Below are 22,767 nucleotides of genomic sequence, written 5' to 3'. Positions count from 1 at the left end.
GCTGTGTCCCCAGAGTTCCTGCTCATGGGTGGGATAGTGGGCCGACCACCCCCAGGACAAACTGTTAGTTAGAACCATCTTCCTCCTTCCAGAGCTGATTGGAAAAAGAGAACTTTGTGACAGGGTCACCAGACCACTGGGCTTCAGGTTGTCAAAACGCAGGACAAATTCTGGTACTTTCTGTCATGCCCCTACACCTGCAGAAATTCAGGATCCCTGTGACAAAAATGGGACAATGATAATAATACTCTTCTTGGCTCTGAAGAAGGGGCCCAGGTGGCGTAGTTTGTATCATATTGGGCTGCTAACTAAAAGGTTGGCAGTTCAAATCCCCAAGGGTGAAAGGTGAATCTCCTCCCGTAAAGATTTACACACTCAGAATCCCAGTGGCGAGATGCTGTGAGTCGAAACCATTCAGTGCCGGTGGGTATGGTGCTAGTTCTGATTCTCAGGAGGCCAGCTTTAATGGTGCCTGTGGTGTCTGAACAGTTGTGAGGACTGAGCACGAAGGCATGAAGTCAGGAGGGCGTGTTCGTATCCCAGCTGCTGGTCTTATCAGCCAGGACCCCAGGCCATTCCTTCCAAGTCTGTAAAGCCTCGTTTTCTTCATAGTCATTCAGAATAGATGAAGTACGTGAAGTTACCCCGGCCCTCTGGCATGGGGCTTGACGTTTTGTTCCAGTCAGGAGCTGTGCGTACTTCCCTTGGAAATGCAGCCTGCTCTCCTTTTGTTCAGACACACTCACATCTGCATGGTCAGGCCAGACCTCCCCACTTCCCCGGCCATCTATCTCACCAGCTCTGCACTCGTGGACCAGGAATCAGAAGCTGGAATAGTTGGCAGCTTGTGAGGGCTGACACCTCACTCTGACTGCCTGCAGCAAACTGGGTGACGCTCGTAACTTGAGGCTTGAGGGCTGGTTTCCAGTCTCCCAGGCACCCAAGGTTTCACTGGTTTGATGCTCGGATGCCTGCCTTCTTGAGATTCGAACTTTTGTTAACGTGGAGACCAGAAAGGCTGGCCAGCACTTTTCCTTGGCCCTACAAAACCCCACCTGTGGCTTGGTGGACCTTGCTTTGGGTTCAGCCATTGCTAAATAAGAGAGGAGCTGAAGAGAGGCCAGTTGTCCACCCTGCCCCCCATCAGCCTTTTCCAGGAGTTAAAGACAAAGTTTCTTGGGCCTGTGACACATCTTCTGGGCTTGTTTCCCATGCTGGTCTCAGATATACTGGCCTCAGTGGCCGGGATGTCAGAGCCTACACCTTGGCAGCCATCGGACCTCGTTACGTCACCTTCTGTTGAGAGAAATGGGTTCTCCGATCACCAAGGAAGAGCTCTTTGCTTCTTTCATTTATTTAGTCACTCAACTGGTCTTTATTGAGCCGCATGTCCTACATTTATAGGCTGCATGTCCTGTTACTAACTGAAAGGTCAGGGAGTGAATCCACCAGCTGCCCCAGGTGAAAAAAATGAGGCTGAACTCCCATAAAGAGTGACAGCCATCAACCCGATGGAGCTGCCACGGATCCGCATCAGTGTGGTGTTGGTAGGAGGGTTGGGTGAGTTTATGTGTTAAGTATTGTACTTAGTTTGGGGGGATTTGACAGGAAACATGGTAAAGGGAAACCCCTAAGCTCCTGGAGCTCAGAACCTAGTGGGAGAAAAAAAACCCAGTAAGTGCATCAGCAGATCGAGATGCTTTCAGAGAGCATTAAATGCTGAGGAGGAAACATTAAGACTGATAGGCTGGGGAGTGAGGGGTGGAAGGAGACATTGTCGTGGGAAGGAGCCAGCAAGAAGATGACCTCGGGGACAGGGTTCTGGGCCTGGGGAAGAGCACATGAAGAGTCCTCAAGACCAAGGTCAGCTCGGTTTGCTTCCAGAACAAAAAGGAGGTCAGTGTGGCCAGACCAGAGTGGGCAGGGGGCATTTGAGATGAAGATGGCGAGATGTTTGCCCACAGGGTCTTCTGAGTCCACATTGAGGCTAACATCGCTCTGCGTTTCTCTGTGGAGCAGTTTGAGTCTTTCTCAGGAGGAAGTCATGTCCCTTCTCACCCAGGTGAGCCAGGGACATTCTTAAACTCTGCTGACCTCAGATGACTTTTTTTTTGTTTTTGTTCCCTCCCTTCCTCCCTCCCTCCCCCAGCAGCTGGCATGTCCTGAGTGCTTTACACAGAACACGACTGCTGCCAATTTCTTTGTTAGTCTTTGTGTACGTCAGCACTTTACTTGGTGATGACAGTACCACCCATCGCCCTAGCACCTCCACGGGCTCCTTTCCCTGTTTAGCAACCCCCAGGCTGGTCGTAGAAGTGTAAATCACTGGGGTGTTCCCTCTTGTTGCTCCAGAGGGGCCCTGCCTAGAAATTGTGGCCTCACCCTGTTGCTTTGGTCAGCTTTAGCTGGCTGGAGTCAGGTGGCCCTGGATCTCTCAGAACCACACATCTGGCTGCTATGAGACACTTTCTTATCCTTGCCCCCTTGCCCCCTTTCCACACTTGAGGTGTCATGCGGAAACCTGGAGACTGAAGTGGGGAGCGTTCTTGCCTCGAAGCTCCTCGTCAAGGTGGGGAGGGGAGGTGTAACAGGGATTCGGAGGTGGGAGTGTGGGGGCCCCAGCTCTCCCTCCAGGAGTATTTATAACACCGATTAGATTTCTGTTGTTAACCGGCGTCAAGTCGACTACAACTCCAGGTGACCCCGTGAATAGCATATCCGAGCCGTGCCCCATCCCGTGCCACCCTCACGATCTCTGTCCAGCTTGTTGCAAAGCTTCTCATCCATTGGCCTCTACTGATCTCTCGGAATCTGTTCTTTCTTTTTTTTTTTTTTGAATCTTTTCTTTAATGCCACTGTCATTCTTGTAAGGAGAGGAGGGGGAAAAAAATCTCAACTCTGGTTAATTTTTAAGAACATATGAAAGAAAAAAAACCCAAAGACCGTGAAGCCCTGTGGACAGACTTTCCTCTGGAGATGACTCTTCACTTTGTGGCCCCCCTCCCGCCCCAGGGGACACGTGGCAAGCGCTGGAGTCGTTTATCATTGTCATGTTGGGGGGCTGCTGCTGGCGTCCGCTGAGCAGCGTTCAGAAATGCTGCTGGACATGGCGTGGTGTACAGGGCAGCCCCCGGTGCCGGGGGAGCCGAGGCTGAGGAAAGCCCACGGGTCTTCCCCCAGCAGATTGGAGGATGTTGGAACAGTTCTTTTTCAAACCTCTGCATCTTCTCTTAATCTCATTACTCCTTTTTGCTCATTTCTTTTGCTGAGTTGGTTTCCCTCCCCACCCTTGATTATAAAATGACTATGTGCTCACTACAGACCCTGGCCAACTAGGAAAGCATGAACAGTCTAGAAAAACAAAGGCTGCCCGCCATCCCGCCCCCTGAGGGGCAGCTGCTGTCAGCAATTTGGCCTCTTTTCCCACCTCGCTGCTTTTCTGGACAGTTTTCTGTAACAGGTTCAAATAGTACCGCACAATTTTATCGTCCTTTTTCCATCCACCTCACACTTTCTTCTCAGTATTGGGCCGCCGGATCCCCTGGTGCTCTGTCGTCAGCACTGACTGGCTGCAGGACAGACAGACATTCCTTTCAGCTGTCCTCAGTGGCTGTGTTTCTTCCTCTTTTGAGTATGAAGACTTCGCCAAGGCCAGGCCGTCAGAGAAGGTTGGGTGGTGTGTCCGGTCCATGCCGTTTTTGGTCAAGTTTGAGGCGTTGACTGGAAAGCAGTGAGCTGGATCCCTCCCTCAGGGGAGGCCCCTCCTGTTGGCCCCTGGCCCAAGCTAAGTTCCAGAACCTTCTTGAGTAAAGACAGTGGTGCTGGAACAGACAGCTTCTTGAGGCCAGCTTTGAGGGGCCCTGGGCTAAGTGCCCAGCCTAGTGCCTAGCAGCAGTGTGTGGACGCCTGGGACCCCCGCTTAGAACCACTCAGAGAATGTGTGAATTCTTTTTAAAAAAAATTTTTTTATTTTACTGTTTTTTTTTAATGTGTGTACTGTCAAATCAGATCTGACTGGTACAGGAGAAGGTTACCCCTCCTTCTCCAGCAGAGCATCTGGTGGATTCAAACCGCGTACCTCCGGGATTTCAGCGCAGCTTCCTGCCACTAGGCCACCAGAGCTCCTTTGTTTGCTGAATTCTTAATATGTTATAGCCCCTCCTCCATCATTCCTATCCCCTTCACCCAGCTTTATTCTTTGTAGCACTCCTCTTCCTGACAGTGAATTACAGATCTAGCAGTTTGTTCCTGGAAGTATAAGCTCCGTGAAGGCATGTTGGTGACCATTCTTTGTCCAGAACAGGACTGAGAACATAGTGGACACTCAGTGGTGGTGGTGTTGCGTCTACTATAGATTCATAGTGACCCCGTGTGACAGAGTAATGCTTCCCCACGGTGACCCCAGGTGACAGAGAAAGGCTGCACACCCCACACACACCCCGCTCTGGAGGCTGTGCTGTTTGCAGGAGCAGAGCACCAACTATTTCTCCTACAGAGTCGCAGGTGAATGTGAGTGAGCCCCTCAGTTAGCGACTAAGTGTTTCACCACTGTGCCACCAGGACTCCTCAACACCCCCTAAGTTTGCTAAGTGAAGGAGTGAATTACTCCTTGGCTGTTTAGGACATAAGCTGTTTATATGCAATCTGTAGGTTGGAGAATTTGGATATTAACTCGCAGCATTAATACCTTGGGGTAGAAGGGAGCACAGGCAGGTCGGAGAGACCATGGCTCTCAGCAAGAGTTTGGAAACCAGCTCCATAGGTCTGTGGGGTGGCATGACTGTGCCAGTGGGTGGAGGGTCCCCCTGGCATTTTGAGGGTCAGCCCTGCCCCTTCGCTTGTGTGTCACTTAAGCCTGTCGTAAAAAATGCACAGAGCACCTGCCGTGGGCCACAGGGCAGTGTGAGACGGTGCCCCTGGGGTGTGCAGTTCACATTCTGTCCAGCTGCACCCTGGAAGCCTGGCCCAACACATGCTGGGAACAGACTGATGAGTAAGACTTAGATGTGAAAAAAATCTCACCGTTAGAGCAGAAGCCAGGCCCACTGCGCAGTTGTGGGCATTGTGGTGCTGAAGTCAGCGATGGAGGGGAACCTGGGGCGTGGTGGGGAGACGGAAGGTGAGAGCCCAGAGGTGGAACCCTTTGTCCCGGCCTCGGGAGGGCCAGCATGATAACTGTGCCATCTCCCCTTTTCTCGGGTCCTCAGCCCCTCTTCAGAGCAGCACCTCCCTTCAGAGATTAAACACCAGGGTGTGGTGGGTGGGAGCAGAGTCCCAGGCCACCTCTTGTCTCACTGTAACACCTCATCTCTGTTCTCTCTGCTGCCGAGGAAACGGGTATAAAGACAGAAAGTCAGACCACAGTTTGCTGACCCTTTATAAGGCTGAATAATTAATATGATGACCTAGAGAGGCGAGGTAATGGACTCCACCCAGCACACACAGGCTGGGGAAACAGGTCCAAAACTGGGAAGGACCACTCAGTCAGGCCTGACTTCACATTCATTCCGCTCTTCAAGAGATGGTTAAGCAGGGGGCTCTGGGCGAGTGGTTTGAGCTGGTTCTTAACCCCTTGTTGAATCTTGTGACTTTGCAGGCAGCCCGGTGGTGGAGGCAGCGGAGGAAGGTCAGTGTCACTGGGGTTAGGGTGGACCGTCCTTGTGGAAGGACGCCTCGCTAGACCACGACTGAGCTGCATGGCTGGGCTGGGGCCTCCGTGTCTCTGTGCATCCCCACCCCTCATTCCTTCATTCAGCGAACACTTCCTGGAGGCCACCCACGAACGGCTCATGCTCGGGGAGCAATTCCAGTCTCCTGGATGCCCTTGGCTGTGACAGTGCATGCCTGGGAAGGGGATCGTGGTGGGGAAGTGCCCAGCGGACGTACAGTGGGTGGATAATGTGTGGTAACAGCCTGACTATTCAGGGACCCCTCCTGCCCTGGGGGTGTCATCACCCCTGAGGTGCGCCAAGGTGACAGCGCTTGACGGATTCCCCAGAGTGGACAGCCAGACCCCTGAGAAGGGATGTCATCCCGCAGAATACCAGCAGGAGAGGCTGTCCTGCCTTCTGTAGAGGCAAGAAGGCGTAGACTGGCAGCTGGTAAACCCATCCCACCCACGTACCCTGATCAGCAGTGCAGGGCTGAGCATCTGGACATGAGGCCTTGGATAAGATGGTCAGCTCCCACCACGTTAACCACAAAAGGCCTTTGTTGGAGGCTCCCGGGGCTCACGATCACATCATTGAAGGCCCTTGGAGCATCTAGGCCTCCGAAGCAGGTGGACCATGGAGGCAGAGAGCCCTCTCTTAGGAGGGCACAGCTCCCGCTGGCTGCTTTAACCATTACTGACCATCTCATGTCCTGAGTCAGGGGTCTACTGGGGCCCAGCAGCCATTGTGATTGACAGGACAGCCAGGTGAGGAGAGGGTTCGTCCCATCCAGACCAGGCAGACAGGCCTTGGGCCAAGAAAAGCAACAGATGAAAGTGATTTCTTTACCAGGCTTCCAGTCTCAGCCCAGCCTGTTGGAGCAGAACTTCCCAGCAACCCCTGTTGTTCCCCCTACCTGTGGGCTGATGGGGTGTTGGAGCTAACAGGGAGGCAGTCACCGAGGAAGCTCTGTGTGGGCCTGTGGGGCAAAGGACTGAGACAGCCAGGTCAGAGAAAAGGGCTCTGGAGCACATGTCCACACAGCAGGCATAGAAAGTCCCTGCCTCAAGGAAAGACGGGCAAGGCCCCCTTGTGCATCCATCTGAGCCCTGCGGCATGCTGCTGCATGGAAGTCCTGCTTGTTATCTGCCCTTCTTCCTGCATGATGTGGCTGTTTACTTTCAGTTTGTTTGCATTAGCTGAGGGGAAAAAAGATGCTGACTGTTGTTGTTGTTGTTAGGTACCATCGAGTCCGTGACAGCACTTAGCACCTGTGTGAACAGTAGATCTGAACCTTGCCTTATTCCACACCTTTCTTATCATCTCTGATACGTTTGAGCCCATAGTTCCAGTCATTATGTCAGTCCGTCTCACGGAGGGTCTTCCTCTCCTTCTCTGGCCCTCCACCTTTCCCAGCACGATGTCTTTTTCCAAGCACTGGCCCCTTCTTCAACATACCCAAAGTATATGGGGCCAGGACTCATCATCTTTAACTCTAAGGAGCACTTTGGTTGCACCTCCTCCAAGACCTCTTTGTTCTGTTGGCAGTCCACAGGTTGGGTAGTCAGTACTCCTCCAGCACAACTCGGAGACATCGATCATGCTGTCATCTTTATTCATTGTCCAGCCTTCACATGCGTAGCAAGTCATTGAGGATACCATGCTGGCGTGATGTGCCGTCGAGTAGCTTGCAACTCACAGTGACCCTATGTACAACAGCCCTGAAACCTGCTCTAATCTGTGCCAACCTTATTCTCTCTGACACACCTACCCTCATTACCCCACTCATAGAAAGAGTCCATCTCATCTAGGGTCTTCCTCTCTTGCGCTGTCCCTCCACTCTTCCAAGCATAATGTCCCTCTCCAAGGACTGATCCTTCCTTGCAACATGTCCAAAGTAGGTCAGATGGAGCTTCAGAATCCTTGCCTCCAAGGAGCAGCTTGGTTTCACTCTCTCTAAGACAAACCTATTTGTTCTCCTGGCAGTCCATGGTATATTCAACACTCTTCTCCAGCACCACAGCTCAAAGGCATCTATTCTTTTTCTGTCATCCCTAGTCATTGTCCAGCTTTCTGATGCATAGCACGTAATTGCAAAGACTATGGCCTGGATCAAGCACACCTTAGTCTCCAGACTGACATTGTTGCTTTTCAGCACTCTGTTGCGGCCCCTGACAGCAGACATTTCCCAGTGCAATTCATCTTTTGATTTCCTGGCTGCTGGTACCAAGAGTGTTAATTGTGGAGCCAAGTAAACTAAAGATGTTAACAACCTCAATCTCTTCACCATAGATCATAATGCTGCCAGTCAGCCCAGTGGTGAGAATCTTTGTTTTCTTGATGTTGAGCTTCAATCCATATTGAAGGCTGCAGTCCTTGACTTTCTGCAGCAAGCGCATCAGGTCCTCAGTTTCAGCAAGCAAGGTTGTTGATGAGTCTTCCTCTAATCCTGAGGCCACACTCCTCCTCATAGAGCCCAGTCGCCCAGATGATCTGTTCTGCATATAGATTGAAAAGGTGTGGAGAAAAGATACATCCCTGGTGTACACCCTTCCCAATTTTGAACCACGCATGTTTCCTTGCTCTGTTCTGATGATTGCCACCTGGTCCATATATAGGTTTCACATAAGCACAATCAAATGTTCTAAGATTCCCTTTCTTCTCAGATAGGGACAATAGGGAGTGTTTAAAACAGTGATTCTCAATCCTGTGCCCTCAGGATTATCTGTAGAGTGTATTCAAGAATATCAAGGAACCCACAGCTGTTTCTGTCCCTTACTGAGTGGGTGCTGTACCCAGCATCCTGCCAGGTCTCATCTCCTCTCCCACTGAGCTGGCAAGGATAGGGCCTCTCCTCTTCAGACCTTAGGTGTAGATGGTGAAGCACAGAGAGAGTCATTGCTCATGCAGGAGACACAGCTGGGAGGGTGGGACATGGCCTCTGTGTCTCAGTGACCTGACTTGAGCGGCTCCACTGTCCACATTCAGCGTGGCTCCCAGCGTGGCCCTGCAGGAGGGGACTGGACCCTGGAGATGCTGTTTGCCTCCAAGATCAAGAACTCTGGTCTTTGGGGACCCAAGGACTGGTCCCTAACCTTGCTCCTTCTCCCTCTTTGTATCTCCCGCAGCTGTTACCTAGAGCACCTCCCATTCTGTATTCTTTTTAATTCATGTCACAGCAGCATATCCCGAGGTGTTCTTGTCCCTTTGAACATCCCTGCTTTGTCCCCTTTTGTCACTTCTTTTCAGGGCCCCACCACTTTAGTAGAGTCAGCCTTTTGGGACTCCTCTCTCTGCTTCCCCTCTGGTGTCAGCAAGTGAGGACACAGTCTCACATGGGACCTGATGGTAACACACTGCTGGGATCCGGTGAAGATGAGTAAGATGTCACATGTCATCTGGAGACAAAGGTGCTTCTGATCTGGGCCATGGTCTTTGAAATCACTTGCTCTCCATCAGAGAGCTGGACAATGACTAAGGTTGATAGAAGGAGAATGGATCCTTTAAGCTGTGGTGCTGGAGAAGAGTATGGAATATACCATGGACTGCTAGGAGAATAAACAGGTTTGTCCTGGAGAGGGTGAAACCAGGCTCCTCCTTGGGGGCAAGGATTCTGAAGCTTCATCTGACATACTTTGGGCATGTTGGAAGGAGGGACCAGTTCTAGGAAAGCGATGTTATGCTTGGGAGAGTGGAGGGACAGCACAAGAGAGGAAGATCCTGGATGAGATGGTGTGATTCAGTGACTGGGGTAATGGGGTAGGTGTGTCAGAGACAATAAGGTTGGCACAGGGTAGAGCGGTTTCAGAGCTGTTGTACATAGGGTCACTATGAGTTGCAAGTGACTTGACGGCACATGACCACTACAACAACTGCCCGCCTCACCGGCAGCATGTCTTCTCATTGTTAGGATTGATGGGTGGGTACTACTTGGTCTGGTGGTACCACAGAGGCTGTGTCAGTTGTCAGAATATTGAAATACCGCCTTATTTATGAAGGAATATGGGAATATTCACAGCCCTTCCCATGCCAGGTCCACTAGACGTCCCTATGACTTGCCAACCACGGGGTTTGCCCCGGCATGACAGGACTTCCGGGGACTCCACTTGTTGGTCTACATCCTTGCAGGACTGTTTGCTCTTGAGTATCACCCTCCTTGAGATGTTTTGCGTCCCTGCCTCCCTGCCCCATCCTTGACCTAAGGCAGCAGCGAAGCCTCCACTGAGCTGCGGATCTCACTCAGCACCCACCCAGGCTGGGCGCCCGTGCAGCTGGTGGAGGTCCTCAAGCAGCTGCCCTGGACCTTGCTCCACGTGTCACTGGTGACTCCTGGGAGCCCGTGTGGTCTCAACAAAGCAGGTCTCGCATAAATTGCAGGGTTTGGTCATCTGTGTTTTGGTGTCTGGCTCTTGAAGCCTCAATTCCCTGCTTTCTCTCTTGACAGGACAGACAGGGAGTGGTCCAGTGAGGGAAGGGAAGCTACTGGAGAACGGTGTGCTCGTGACGGACACAGCGGGGAAGCAACTGCAGAGGTGAGGCCAGCGGGCGGCCCAGGCCCAGCTACTCCAGGCCCTTGTGTCTGCCCAGCCTAGAAGGGAGGAGGAATCAGTTCTTGGCATGACCTCCAACACAGACCATCATTTCCCTGGGTTCTGGAGGGCACTGTCTTCTGCATCTCTTCCTGCATTTTCTAGGACCCCAGGGACCAGAAGGGTGGGCCTGGCACCGTTCCTGCCAGGTGACTGCTCACAGGGGCTTCTCAATTTAACCTGTCAGTACTTCTGAGGTCAAGTTCCCTGTGTGGCCTTTGGTGGGGTCACTCAGAGGAGCTGAAACTTGCAGCCACAAAAAACTGGCATTTGGTTCAAAGCAGACACAGTAATAGTGTTTTGTGGACCATAAACACCATGATCTAGTGGCAAGAAGCTGCACTACAATCCCCAAGACACGCAGTTCGAGGTCACCAGCTGCTTCAAAGGAGAAGGATGGACAGTCTCCTCCTGTTCGTTAACTGCCTCTGAAAACCCCCTGGAGGGTCAGCTATTGGTTGGCTCTGACTCTATTAGGTGCAACAACAACAAACACCATAAGGAGCCAAGCTCTGTACAGCCTGTGAATCCGGGAGATGGGCCCTGTCATCATCCCATTTTACAGTTAGGCACACTGAGAGCTCTCCACAAGTCACGCAGCCAAGAGAGGCCAAGCTCGGATGTGAACCCAGCCCAGGGTCAAGCTGGGCTGTTGTAAGGAAGCATTCTCTGAGCTTTGGGCTGATGAAGGAGCTGCCTTTGTTGCTTAGCGATCTGTGCTTCGGTTTCCTCACCTTCCACTTGAGGTTTATAGCAGTAACTGCCCCGTAGGGTGGTAGTGAGATTTACAGGAAATAGTATGTGTGAAGCACTTAGAACAGGGACCTGCCAGAAGATCCCACAAATCCCAAGGCCATAAAAGTGCCCCAAAGTCAACTGCTCTCAGCAGCCCCATGTGCATCAGAGCAGAACAGGCTCCCCCTGCTAGGACTGGGGTCTCTCCCTGAAGGCTCATCTGGAGAAGGGTCCACCTCCTGGCTTGCAGGGCGGTGAGTGCCATATCACAGAAGGCCTCTCCGGTCACCTGACTGCCAGCAGGAAACAGCCCTCCGCACCTCGCCACCTCCAGCGTGGGAAACTGCTTCACCAGAGGGTCCCGTCTCAAAGGCGCTGGGCTCTGTCACCTTTCTTGCACTCGAATCGTTATCAGAAGCAAGTCACTTGTCTTGCCAGAGGGATGAGGTCATCTGGGGAAGGTTCTCGAAGCTGCTTCCGTGTGGAAAGTGTGTCCTGGGGGATGGGAATCTGAAGGTGGTGTGTCTGTGTCTGAAGCACTGATGAGTTCAGATGTGAGCCCTGAGCCTTCTCGGCTCTGGGGCCCAGGAAGGTTTGCCTCTGGTAGAAAATGAACACAGTATCAGCACCCTTGCTCCACAAGTCCAGAGCCAACAAGGCTCTGAAAACTGAAGGACTATAGCCAAACTTTTTAGGGCCGTGTTTATGTGAGCCCATGGCCAGCCTAGAGTAGCAGAATGTGGACTGACCTGAAGCTGGGCGTAGTCGCGGTTGGTTAACTATCTTCAAACTGAGTCCATTCCAGTTCACTGTGGCCACAGGTATGCGGAGGGGAACTGCTCCTCCATGTTTTCAAGGCTCTGACCTTTGTCATCGGATCACCAGGCTTGTCACCCAAGGCAGATTCAAACCACCATCACCCCTTTCAACTCATGGTCAACCATTTAACCAGTCTGCATATTTCTTATTTAACGGGCCCCTCTGTGCATTTTACTGTAGATACCAGTGTGCTTGGCCCCAGAGGACTTCCTCAGGTCCAGGGAGTTAGAATACACAGCACAACACCCTTCTGGCTCTGGGAGTGTCAAGGGAGGATTGTGGATCTGTGGTTTGGATCTTCTAGAATGGCTCTAAGATTTAGGGGAGATGAAGACCAGGGGGTGCCCAGCACATTGCCTCCTGCAGAGTGAATACTTGACAGAGTCGCTTCAGGGAGGAAGGGGTGCGAGCTAAATGCAGTCATTGCTTTTGGCTAAACGCATCATTGGCTTGATTGTAACTATACATAAAGCCCAAGTCACGCCTGTGGACGGGAGTCCCACCAACTTAGAGACCTGGGACATTGGGGTGCTATCTTTGGTGTGCCCTTGGATTGGTGAGAACATCAGGTATGGGAAGCCCTTGCCTGGTACAATTCTAAGCTTGTATCTTTTCTGGTTATAGTAAACACATAACTCGAAGCGATTGTTTCCTTAACTCCTGGCAACTTCTGAAACTTCCAGGACGGGCCCAGGGAGAGTTGGTAGAGAAGCTGGCGTTTGCCAGAGGCTGGAAGGACAGAGTTCTAATTTGTGGAGATTCACCTCTGGGTGGGTGAGGTCACAGAGGGAGTGCATATGAGCAGCCAGGGTAAGCGATTAAATGGAAAAGAGGTCATGCAGATGACAGGGAGGTGGTGGGTGCTTCTTCACGAGGCTGATTCCTGTAAGGTCAGACACGCCTCCCCCCTCCAACCACCCCTGCCGTTACACATTCCACTTCTCTACTGTGTTCAAGAATTTGTTACAGTGGCCACACAGAACTCACAGAACAACACTTGGCATTATCAGAGATAACAGGAATATAAGAGCTCACCGCTTAGGATAAGGAATGCTCAGGATACGGGTCTCTGATCAAGACTGCACTTTCTCGGCTTCACCTGCACATGGGCTGCTTTCATGCCCTCTTGTCTGTCGGCCCTTTGGCCTCTGCCCGGCTCAGGCAAGCGTAACAAGAGTATTCTCTGCTCTGCCAAGAAAATGCCTAGAAGCACCTCGACTGTGCCAACAAGCCTATTGCCCAAAGGCACACAGTTCTTGGTCCAGGACAGCAAGCCCAACCCCGCAGATGAATGTCAGGGGGCACATCCACTCCCCCAGCAGCACAAGCCCCCACCCCGCCTGAAGGCACTTGACTTCCGTACACCCTGGCCTCGGAAGCCCCTCACTGTCTGGTTTAGTCTCCTGAGGCCTCTGCTGTTTCCCCACTGCTGCTGTTCACCCTCTCTACACACGTCACATCACTTGCTCACTCGCTCCCTCTCCTGGGTCAAGGAGTCTTTATCAGAGAAGGACTCCTGGACCCGAAGGGCCCACTACAGTCCTGATTTTTCTTCCAGGTCAGCAGGGAGGTCCCCCTTTTCTACCTCTGGGCAACCTCATTTCATCCCCAGTGGGACAGCAAAACTGACCAATCCCTGCGTTAGGGTGCTGCATGCCGTCCCCCGAGACATGGCGTGTGCCTTCCTTACATCATGAACAAGCTGTCCAGTCCCTTTGGTGGGCCCCAAGCACCTCTTATCTGTCCTCCCCAGTCATTCGATGGGAACAAAGAGTGGCCGGAAGAGGTAGAGTGAGCGGTTCACTGCACTGCGATGGGCCTCTGTGTGATCACCTCATTTCAGAGACGAACCTTACTTAAATCAGCTGTCACTCATTCTGAGCTTGTTCCTGTGTCCCCCGTGCAGGGCGCTGTGCAGGACATTCCCTCTCTGCGCCTGCCGCCATCTAGTTTGGCCTGTTTGTTGACACACACGCCTTTCTCTCCCCAGACAGCTGAGCAGTTCTTCCTCCTACAGCGGGGACACGCGCAAGCCCCACCACAGCAGTACGGAGCTGCAGAAAGCTGGGATGCAGAAGGAGGGCCCCTGGAAGCTGATGGAAGCCGACAAGGCCCAGACGGGGCAGGTGAGGTCTGGCTCTCTGAGTTGGGCTGGCGGCTAGAAGCCTCTCAAGCGCACCAGGTCCATGGCTCTGTGCTTGGTGCATTGACGCACGTATTCTCAGGAGCCTATCAAGGTCCTGCTTACAGGTGTGAAAACTGAGGCACAGAACAGCTATGCACCTTACCAGGGTCCCAGCTGGTGGCAGAGCTGGGCTCCAGGCTTGCTGTCTCGGCCATGATGCCAGCTTGCTATCTGAGCTGCTTGAGGGGTGCTTGCTGGCTGTGGTTGACCCAAACGCTTTAAATCAGGGCTCCCCACAACATGAAGTGACTTCAGAAATAGGCAGTTGTGTAAGGCAGCATTGGACTTCACAAGGACAGAGAGAGAATACTCAGAGTTCCCTTTTAGCCCTTACAAGCCTATCAGTGAGGCGGTCTCACTGGGTGCTGGATCCTGAACCCCTCTCAGTGACTGATCCTCCTTTGTAACAAGGAGAGTGGGCTTTGTATCAAGCTCTTATACTACTGTAATTTTGTGTGCAATTACCTTTTTGGGGCAAGCATCAGTAATTCCTCATTTATGGTGATGACGGGAAGTTTCTTTTGAAAAATACATGCGGGTTGCATTAACGGGTGGATTTTTTTTTTTTTACTTTTTTTATGTCATCAGTCATGCTTATTTATCAATAATTGCAAACATTTTTGGTTTCTTTGTTTTAAAAGGCACATAGTGCACAGAAATTCTGAAGTTCAGCATGAAAATTTTTTACAGAAAAATTTAAAAGTAATCATTTAGGAAAATTAAAGTGGACATCATATTCAGCTTTTGTTTTGCTTGTTTGGGGGAGACTGCTGCTGCTGTTTGTTGTTGGTGGTGGTGTTTTGTGGTGGGGGGCTTGTTATTTGTTTAATAGTTCAACTTGGACCTTACTCTAAGGATAGTACACATTTGGCTGTTGTGCCCCAGAGGTCAGAAAGTTCCTGTGGACACTGTGACCACATTAATAGCAGAAGCTTGAGTTTATTCTGAATTCATGACTCTGCAACAGAACTTTTTTTCTGATTCTCCTCATCCCTGGGTTCACTTTTTTCTGACAAATCCAAGTCCTGTGTTTATTTCTTTACTCTAAATCAGAAGGCTTTGTTGTTGTTGTTGTTACATGCCGTCGAGTCACTTGCGACTCATAGAGACCCTATGTACAACAGCCCTGAACTCTGCTCTGTCTTCTACCAATCGCACTGTCTCTAACACACACATCCCGATTACCCCAGTCACTGAATCAATCCACCTTATAGAGGGTCTTCCCCTCCTGCACTGTCCCTCCACCTTCCCAAGCATGATGTCCCTCTCCAAGGACCAGTCTCTCCTTAAAACATGTCCAAAGTATGTCAGATGGAGCTTCAGAATCCTTGCCTCCAAGGAGCCGACCGGTTTAATCCTCTCCAGTTGTTTTCTTGGATTTTTAAAAAAATTAACAAGACCAAGTGACCAGATGAAGCATGCACGCAAGTGAAAGATGATTTTGGGATAATAAGGGTCGGAGTTAGAGTTGTTAGTGCCCTTGGAGAGATTCAAGGGAGTTGAAGGGTGGAGGCTGGGCTGCACAGGTACTGGTGAAGCACCCAGCCAGTGCACGTGAGGCCGATGCCTTTGGTAAAATGCGCCCCTTCTCCCCATGGTCATCAGGTCAAGCTCTCCGTGTACTGGGACTACATGAAGGCCATCGGACTCTTCATCTCCTTTCTGAGCATCTTCCTCTTCCTGTGCAACCATGTTGCCTCCCTGGCTTCGAACTACTGGCTCAGCCAGTGGACGGATGACCCCATCATCAACGGGACCCAGGAGCACACCAAAGTCCGGCTGAGCGTCTATGGAGCGCTGGGCATTTCCCAAGGTGGCCTTTCCCCTCCCCCCGTGTCTGGCACCTGTGCGTGCATCTGTGTCTGAATGGCTGGTGGTTGTAGCATTGGTTCTCCAGGTTCTTGGGGTTCACTGCTTCCCCTGCCCAAGCCACAGCCAGGAGAGCAGTGCGGAATGCAGCCAATGCTCAAATGGCTATAGAGTGAATGTAGCTGGGATGATTGTTTTATGTGGTCCTAGGGAGATATGGGGAGCACTGGTGACCTAGTGGCAAGAAGTTGTGCTGCAATCTCCTCCCATGCAATTAACTGCCTCTGAAAACCCACCAGAGGGTCAGTTATGGGTCATTTCCATCTCTACGGTCCACAACAACAGGAAGGTATGGGAGGAGGGGAGTCCCATGTGCCCATCTTAAAGGCAAGGCAAGTTGAGGTCTGAGGTGACTCAGAATGTTGGTGAGTTGGGAGGACACCTTACCCCTTGTCGCTCTAACAAAGTCAAGGGGCAAAACCTCCTGGGTAGGCTAGTGGTTCTTGTCCAAGGGGCATCGCCCACCAGCAGACATGGGGGACACTGATCAGAGATAGTTTGGGTTGATAGAGGTGCTCCTGACATCTAGAACCTGGAATGCCACTAATAGAGAAACCAGTAGAACCAAGAATTCTCCAAACTCAGATGTCAGTAGTCAGAGGGGCGGGAGACCGTGATCTGTGGCCTCCTCTGTGGTCCCTCAGAACAGCATTGATGGCAATGTTGTTATGTGCCGTCCAGTCAGAACGGACTCATGACCCTCCGGTGGGTTTTCAGAGGCAGCATATTTCACATCTTGTTCCCACAGAGCCACTGGTACAGTTGACCTGTCAGCCTTTGGGTTTTCAGCGCAACACTTTACCCACTTGCCCACCAGAGCGCGCTCTGTATGGCTGTGGACTAAGGCTCCAAATGATGGTAGAAGGTGGAGAGGAGAGAGGGTTTGATGTTTCCTGGGGCTTACACTGTGTGTCTCTTAAAGTTACACTGTCCAGTATGGTAGCCACCAGCCCTGTGCAGATAGTAGTCAGGGTGGTATATACTCCTTAGAACGAAAGGACAGCATTTCCTCAGAGAAGATACTCAGAAGACAGGAAAGGAGATGGTCAAAGGATAGATGGAAATAAAAATCACAGGGAAGAAGCGGGCAGGGAGTGGCTGCTAAGAGTGTGGAGATTGACGAATCACAGGGAAGAAGCGGGCAGGGGGCGGCTACTAGAGTGTGGAGATTGACGAATCACAGGGAAGAAGCGGGCAGGGGGCGGCTACTAGAGTGTGGAGATTGACGAATCACAGGGAAGAAGCGGCAGGGGGGCGGCTACTAGAGTGTGGAGATTGACATCACTACCTGACACAAAACATGTAGCATTGGTTGAATGGAAAACCAGTTTGCTCTGTAAACTTTCCCCTAAGTCACAATAAAAACTTGAAAAATTCATTTTAATAATTGTAATGACATAAAAGTTTAAGTTCTGTCCTTCAGTCGTATCGGCCACATTTCAAGCGCGAAGTAGCCACCGTGGTTAGTGGCAGCTGTACCAGAAAGCCGAGCTCTGAGAGCATTTCCAACGTCGTAGAAAGTTCCATTTGGTGCCACAGGTTCAGAGGATTATGGCATGTGGATTTTACAGGCCTGACCCTGGAACTCTGCTCATTGGCCGAGCGTATTAAGGGATAAGGGAATTCACCTCTGAATGTCAGTTTCCTTATCTGTAAAACACGCTTTTATACCAAAAGCCAGTCCCGCGGCCATGGGTTCCAACTCATAGCAGCCCCCACTGGATTCCTAAGTCTGTAAATCAGTAAGTTCTCAATAAACAACTACCTTAATTATTACTTTCTTATGAGCATTGTTAAGGGAGCTCTGATGGCCTGGTATGTAAGGAGTTGTGCTGCCAATTCAGAGAGCTTATGGTTCAAATCCACCAGCTGCTCCTCAGAAGAAAGATAGGCTGTCTATTCCTGTGCGGTCTATACCCTCTGAAAAACCTGCTGGAGGGTCAGCTATGAGCCGATTCTGACCCCACGGCAGTGAATGAGTGAGTGATGGGCGCTGTTAATAAAGGCAGGTAGTAACCAGCGGCTTTCACAGGGCCCCTCTCCCAGCAGCGCCTGCCCCAGCTCGGCCGCCCTGTTCTGGAGTCCTAACCTTCGCCCTGTCTGTAGGTTTCGCGGTGTTCGGCTACTCCATGGCAGTGTCCATCGGGGGCATCTTCGCCTCCCGCCGCCTGCACCTGGACCTGCTGCACAACGTTCTCCGCTCGCCCATGAGCTTCTTCGAGCGGACGCCCAGCGGGAACCTGGTGAACCGCTTCTCCAAGGAGATGGACACGGTGGACTCCATGATCCCGCAGGTCATCAAGATGTTCATGGGCTCCCTGTTCAATGTCATCGGCGCCTGCATCATCATCCTGCTGGCCACTCCCATCGCCGCCATCATCATCCCGCCCTTGGGCCTGATCTACTTCTTCGTCCAGGTAAGGGGGAGGTTTAGTCCCCAGGATGAAGTCCACTGCTGTTGCTAAATTACATTGCCATCTATGCGTTATCTCTGATGATCTTTCTAGCTATAAGGCAAAAAGATGGCTTATTTTAAAGATATCTTTATTATTGAAATTTATAGAGAAGAAAAATCCTTTGGGTTACTAAATTCTTTGCAGATGATAGACTAACAGTGGCTTAACCAAGATAGAGGCTATTTAGAGGCTTATTTTTGTGTCTCTTATAATGTTGTTGTGTGTCAGCAAGTCACGTGTGTACATTAGCTCTGAAGCCTGCCCTATTCTGAGCCAATCTCACCAACTATGACAGATCTAAATCCATTACTTTAGCTACTGAGTCAATCCATCTCAACCTGGGTCTTCATCTCCTGCACTGTCCCTCCACCCTTCCAAGCATAATATCCTTATCCAAGGACTGGTCCCTCATGGCCACGTGTCCAAACTACATGAAATGGAACTTCAAAATCCTTGCCTCCAGGGAGGAGCTTGGTTTTCACCCTCTCCAGAACAGATCTGTTATATCTCTTGTAATAGAAATATATAATAATATTGTTCAGGGCTGGTTTGGCACCTCCGTGAGTTTTATATCCCATACTGCATTGTTTTTCTGCTCAACTATTCATCCACATGCTGACCTCATGGTCCAGTAGGGCTGCCAAAGCTCCAGCCCTCATATCAGATAACAAGAGTGCGGGAAGGGAACAGGGCAAAGAAGGACATGAGAGCTGAATCAGAACCACCTCTTTTAGGAAAGGAAGCTGAGAAGTGTTGCTGCTTTAACTGGGCCTGTTCCTATCCCAGCCAAATCCAGTTTCCATCAGGAAAGGAAGAAGAGATACTAGATGGGAAAATAGTTCCAAAACTCAAACTCGTTACCATGGAGTTGGAGCTGACTCCATTGGGCTTTTGGAGGCTCTAACTCATTCAGAAGGAGACTGCCCATCTTTATTCTTCAAAGCCTCTGGTGAACTTGAACCAGAAAAGAAGTGCTGCCTTTGGGTTAACTCAACTCCCTGCATACTATACCACCAGAGCTCTCTGGAAGGTCATTTGTTGTTGTTGTGTGCCATTGAGTTACCTGTGACTCATAGTGCCCCTATGTATAACAGCCCTAACAACCCTAAACCCAGTCTATCCTGTGCCAATCTTACTATCTCTGACATACCTACCCCCATTTCCCCAGTTACTGAATTATTCCATCTCATCAAGGATCTTCCTCTGCTGCGCTGTCTTTCCACCCTCCCAAGCATGACATCCCTCTCCAAGGTCTAGTCCTGCTTTGCAACACGTTCAAAGTATTTTAGACGAAGCTTCAGAATCCTTGTCTCCAAGGAGCAACGTGGCTTAACCCTCTCTAGGATGAACCTGTTCATTCTCTTAGCAGTCCATGGTATATTCAGTACTCTTCTCCAACACCACAGCTCAAAGGCATCAACCCTCCTTCTACCATCCGTAGTCATTGTCCAGCTCTCTGATGCATAGCAAGTGATTGCAAAGACCAGGACCTGCTGCTCTAAATGTGCTCACAAAGTTGTGCCAAGAAATCTGGAGGACAGCCACCTGGCCAACTAACTGGAAGAGATCTGTATTTGTTCCCATTTCAAAGAAAAGTGATCAAAATGTGAAAATTATTGAGCAATATCATTAATACTCATTCAAGCAAGATTCTGCTGAAGATTATCCAAAAACGACTGGAACAGCACATCGACAGAGAACTGCTAGAAGTGCAGGCTGGGTTTAGAAGAGGTCTTGGTACTAGGGATATTGTAGCTGATGTTAGGCGGATCTTGGCTGAAGGCAGAGTACCAGAGGATTGTCTGTCTGTGCTTCATTGACTATGCAAAGGCATTTGACTGTGTGGAACAAAACAGACTGGCTGACTCAGAAGAATGGGGATCCCAGAACACTTGATTGTGCTAGTGCTAGATGGTGGTAGTCTCTATCATATCTCTTCTGTGAAAATTAATTCCACCATGTATTTGAACACTTTCCCAGCACCACAAGTTGAAGGCATTGATTCTTCTTCTGTCATCCTTTGCCATTGTCAAGTTCTCTGAAGCATAACACATAGTTGTGTAGACCATGGCGCACCTTAGTCTCTAGACTGACATCGTTGCTCTTCAGCACTCTGGAGAGGTCCTTGACAGCAGATTTGCCCAATGCAATTAATCTTTGATTTATTGGCTGGTGATGTTAAAGAGTGTTGATTGTAAAGACAAGCAAACTGCAACTGTTAACAACCTCAGTCCCTTCTCCATTTGTCATGGTGCTGTCAGCTGGCCCAGTGGTGTCAGAGAAGAGTCTTGAACATACCATGGACTGCAAAAAAAACAAACAGGTCTGTCTTAGGATGAAACCAAGTTTCTCCTTGGAGGCTAGGATTTTGAAGCTCCGCATCACTTATTTTGGACACTTGGTCAGGAGAGACCAGTCCTTGGAGAAGGACATCATGCTTGGAAGGATGGACAATGTAAGACAGGAAGACCCTGGATGAGATGGATTGATACAGTATCTGGGGCAATGGGGGTTGGTGTATTGGAATTAGTGAGACTGGCTCAGCACAGGGCAAGCTTCAGAGCTGGTGTACAAAGGGTTGCTTGAGTCCTAGGAGACTTGATGGCACCTAACAACAACATTTGAACCCTGCTGGTTTCTTAGGTTATTTTGTTTCCACATTAAAGCTAAAAAGAGTGAAACTAGTGGCAGAGCTGGAAGTAGGAATTCATGTGCCCGATTTCAGGGCCTGTCCTAAGAGCTGGAGCCATTGCACAGCCCCCTCTTGCCCCTAAAAAGATTAACTACAGCCAAACTTCAGATGGGGATCAGTTATTTAGATGGGGTGTTCTGCCTGTGATGTGGGAAAGCTGCTAATCCTACCTCCAAAACACCCTCATACCTGTTTTGTAAAATCACCCCACGGCAGCCCCCCCAAAAATCTTTCCAGTGTTCATCCCAGACTAGCAATGTTCCAGAAGGACCTAGTTCTAAGGAAAAGAATTGACCAGAGGGACATTAGAGCTGCTTGAACATCTGTGACTAGCAGGATTTGGTGCCCAGTGGGGCAAGTCCATGAGGGGATGTTTGCTCTTAATTTAGGGATAAATAGGAAGACATCGATCATTTTAATTCCTGGAGCAACTCCCCGATGGAATGTTCTCTCTCCACAGGGGTAATTAGGAAGACACTGTTGCAATACCAAGTTTTATTTTTAAACTACAAAGGGAGTGAGTTTCACAAAGGACCAACTCGGACGCACATTGTCATTATAATGAAGATAAAATACGTGAAATGTGTGGGCAGGCTGGGATATAGAGGCACAAAAATGAAAACATGGCCTTTTTAAAGGTTGAGACTGCGTAGGGACTTCTCCCCTTCCTTTTTTAGCTTTGAGGTAACTAGACACTTAGCCTGTGAGCAAGAATTTCAACCCGAGGTGCATCTACCACAGAAATGAGAGCGTTCGTCCAGCATAATCGTCATGGGCAGCTCGAGTGGTTAGAGCTCACACAAGACACAACCTACCTGGTTACCAGTATAGAGAATGTGTCAGTAAATTATAGCCTGTTCACACAGTGGAGAAGGCATTCCTGTAATAAGAAAGAATGACTCTCTGATGTACAGAGCAGGCTGAGTGAGTCTCAGAGATGTCGAATTGACCAAAAGAATAAACACATAGCATATGATTCCACTGAGGTGATGCTTAAGACCCAGCAGAACTGGCATTTGGTGACTGGAGTTTAGAGTGATTAGCATCACCAGTAGGATGAGCGGTGAGAGGTGGGTGTTAACTGCGGGGAATTTCCTAGGATATGAGAAAGGGTCTGTATGTTGATCAGGCCTCTGGTGATTGGCTGCCAAAAATCAGACAATAGGAAGCCCTGAGTCTCTGCTGCCCGCCCAACCAGTCCTGGCCTTGGGGACAGCATGAGACAGGCAGCACTTTGCTGTGTTGTCCTCTGACTTGATGTGAGTCAGGGCCAGCTTGGTGGTAACAGCACATGGTGGCAGCTGTTATGTCAAACCACCTGACATTGATGGTCACCTACCTTTTTATGTCAAGAAACGGTGATTTCTGTGGCTCATTCTGATGTCAGCAGACACTGTGTTTATTTTTTTGTTTATTTTTTAATTTTATTCTTTTGTGTTTGTATACTGTCAAATCAGATCTGACTGGTACAGGAGGAAATTGCCCCTCCTTCTCCAGCAGAGCATCTGGTGGATTTGGGCTGTGCACCTCTGGGATTGCAAGCACGGCTTCTTGCCACTAGGCCACCAGAGCTCCCTCAGACCCTGTGTTTACTAAACACCCAACCAAGAACCAAAGCCACCACCACTGAGTCGGTCAGTTCTGACCCACGGTGACCCTAAATAGGATGAGATTGCCCCATGGTGTTTCCGAGGCTGGAAATCTTTGGGAATCTTGGGAACACACCACTGCCTCTTTTTCCTTGTTGTTGAGTACCACTGAGCGGGAACTG

At 50.3% G+C, this 22,767-nt stretch overlaps 1 protein-coding gene across 1 annotated transcript in view; it reads left to right on the top strand.

The window, feature by feature from the left end:
• The window catches only part of ABCC1 (ATP-binding cassette, sub-family C (CFTR/MRP), member 1), a 130,509-nt gene that overhangs the window by 95,050 nt on the left and 12,692 nt on the right, over positions 1 to 22,767 (top strand). The window contains exons 21-24 of the mRNA XM_006892719.1: positions 10,096 to 10,183; positions 13,785 to 13,920; positions 15,585 to 15,792; positions 17,955 to 18,265. Of these exons, the coding sequence (XP_006892781.1) occupies positions 10,096 to 10,183; positions 13,785 to 13,920; positions 15,585 to 15,792; positions 17,955 to 18,265 (743 nt within the window). The remainder of the gene's footprint in view (positions 1 to 10,095; positions 10,184 to 13,784; positions 13,921 to 15,584; positions 15,793 to 17,954; positions 18,266 to 22,767) is intronic.

This window comes from Elephantulus edwardii, unplaced genomic scaffold, assembly GCF_000299155.1.
Source record: "Elephantulus edwardii isolate Elephantulus edwardi_28Jun2011 unplaced genomic scaffold, EleEdw1.0 scaffold00117, whole genome shotgun sequence".
Lineage (NCBI taxonomy): Eukaryota > Metazoa > Chordata > Mammalia > Macroscelidea > Macroscelididae > Elephantulus > Elephantulus edwardii.
Note: the sequence above shows the minus strand (reverse complement) of the source record. Positions and strands in the feature narration are given on the sequence as shown.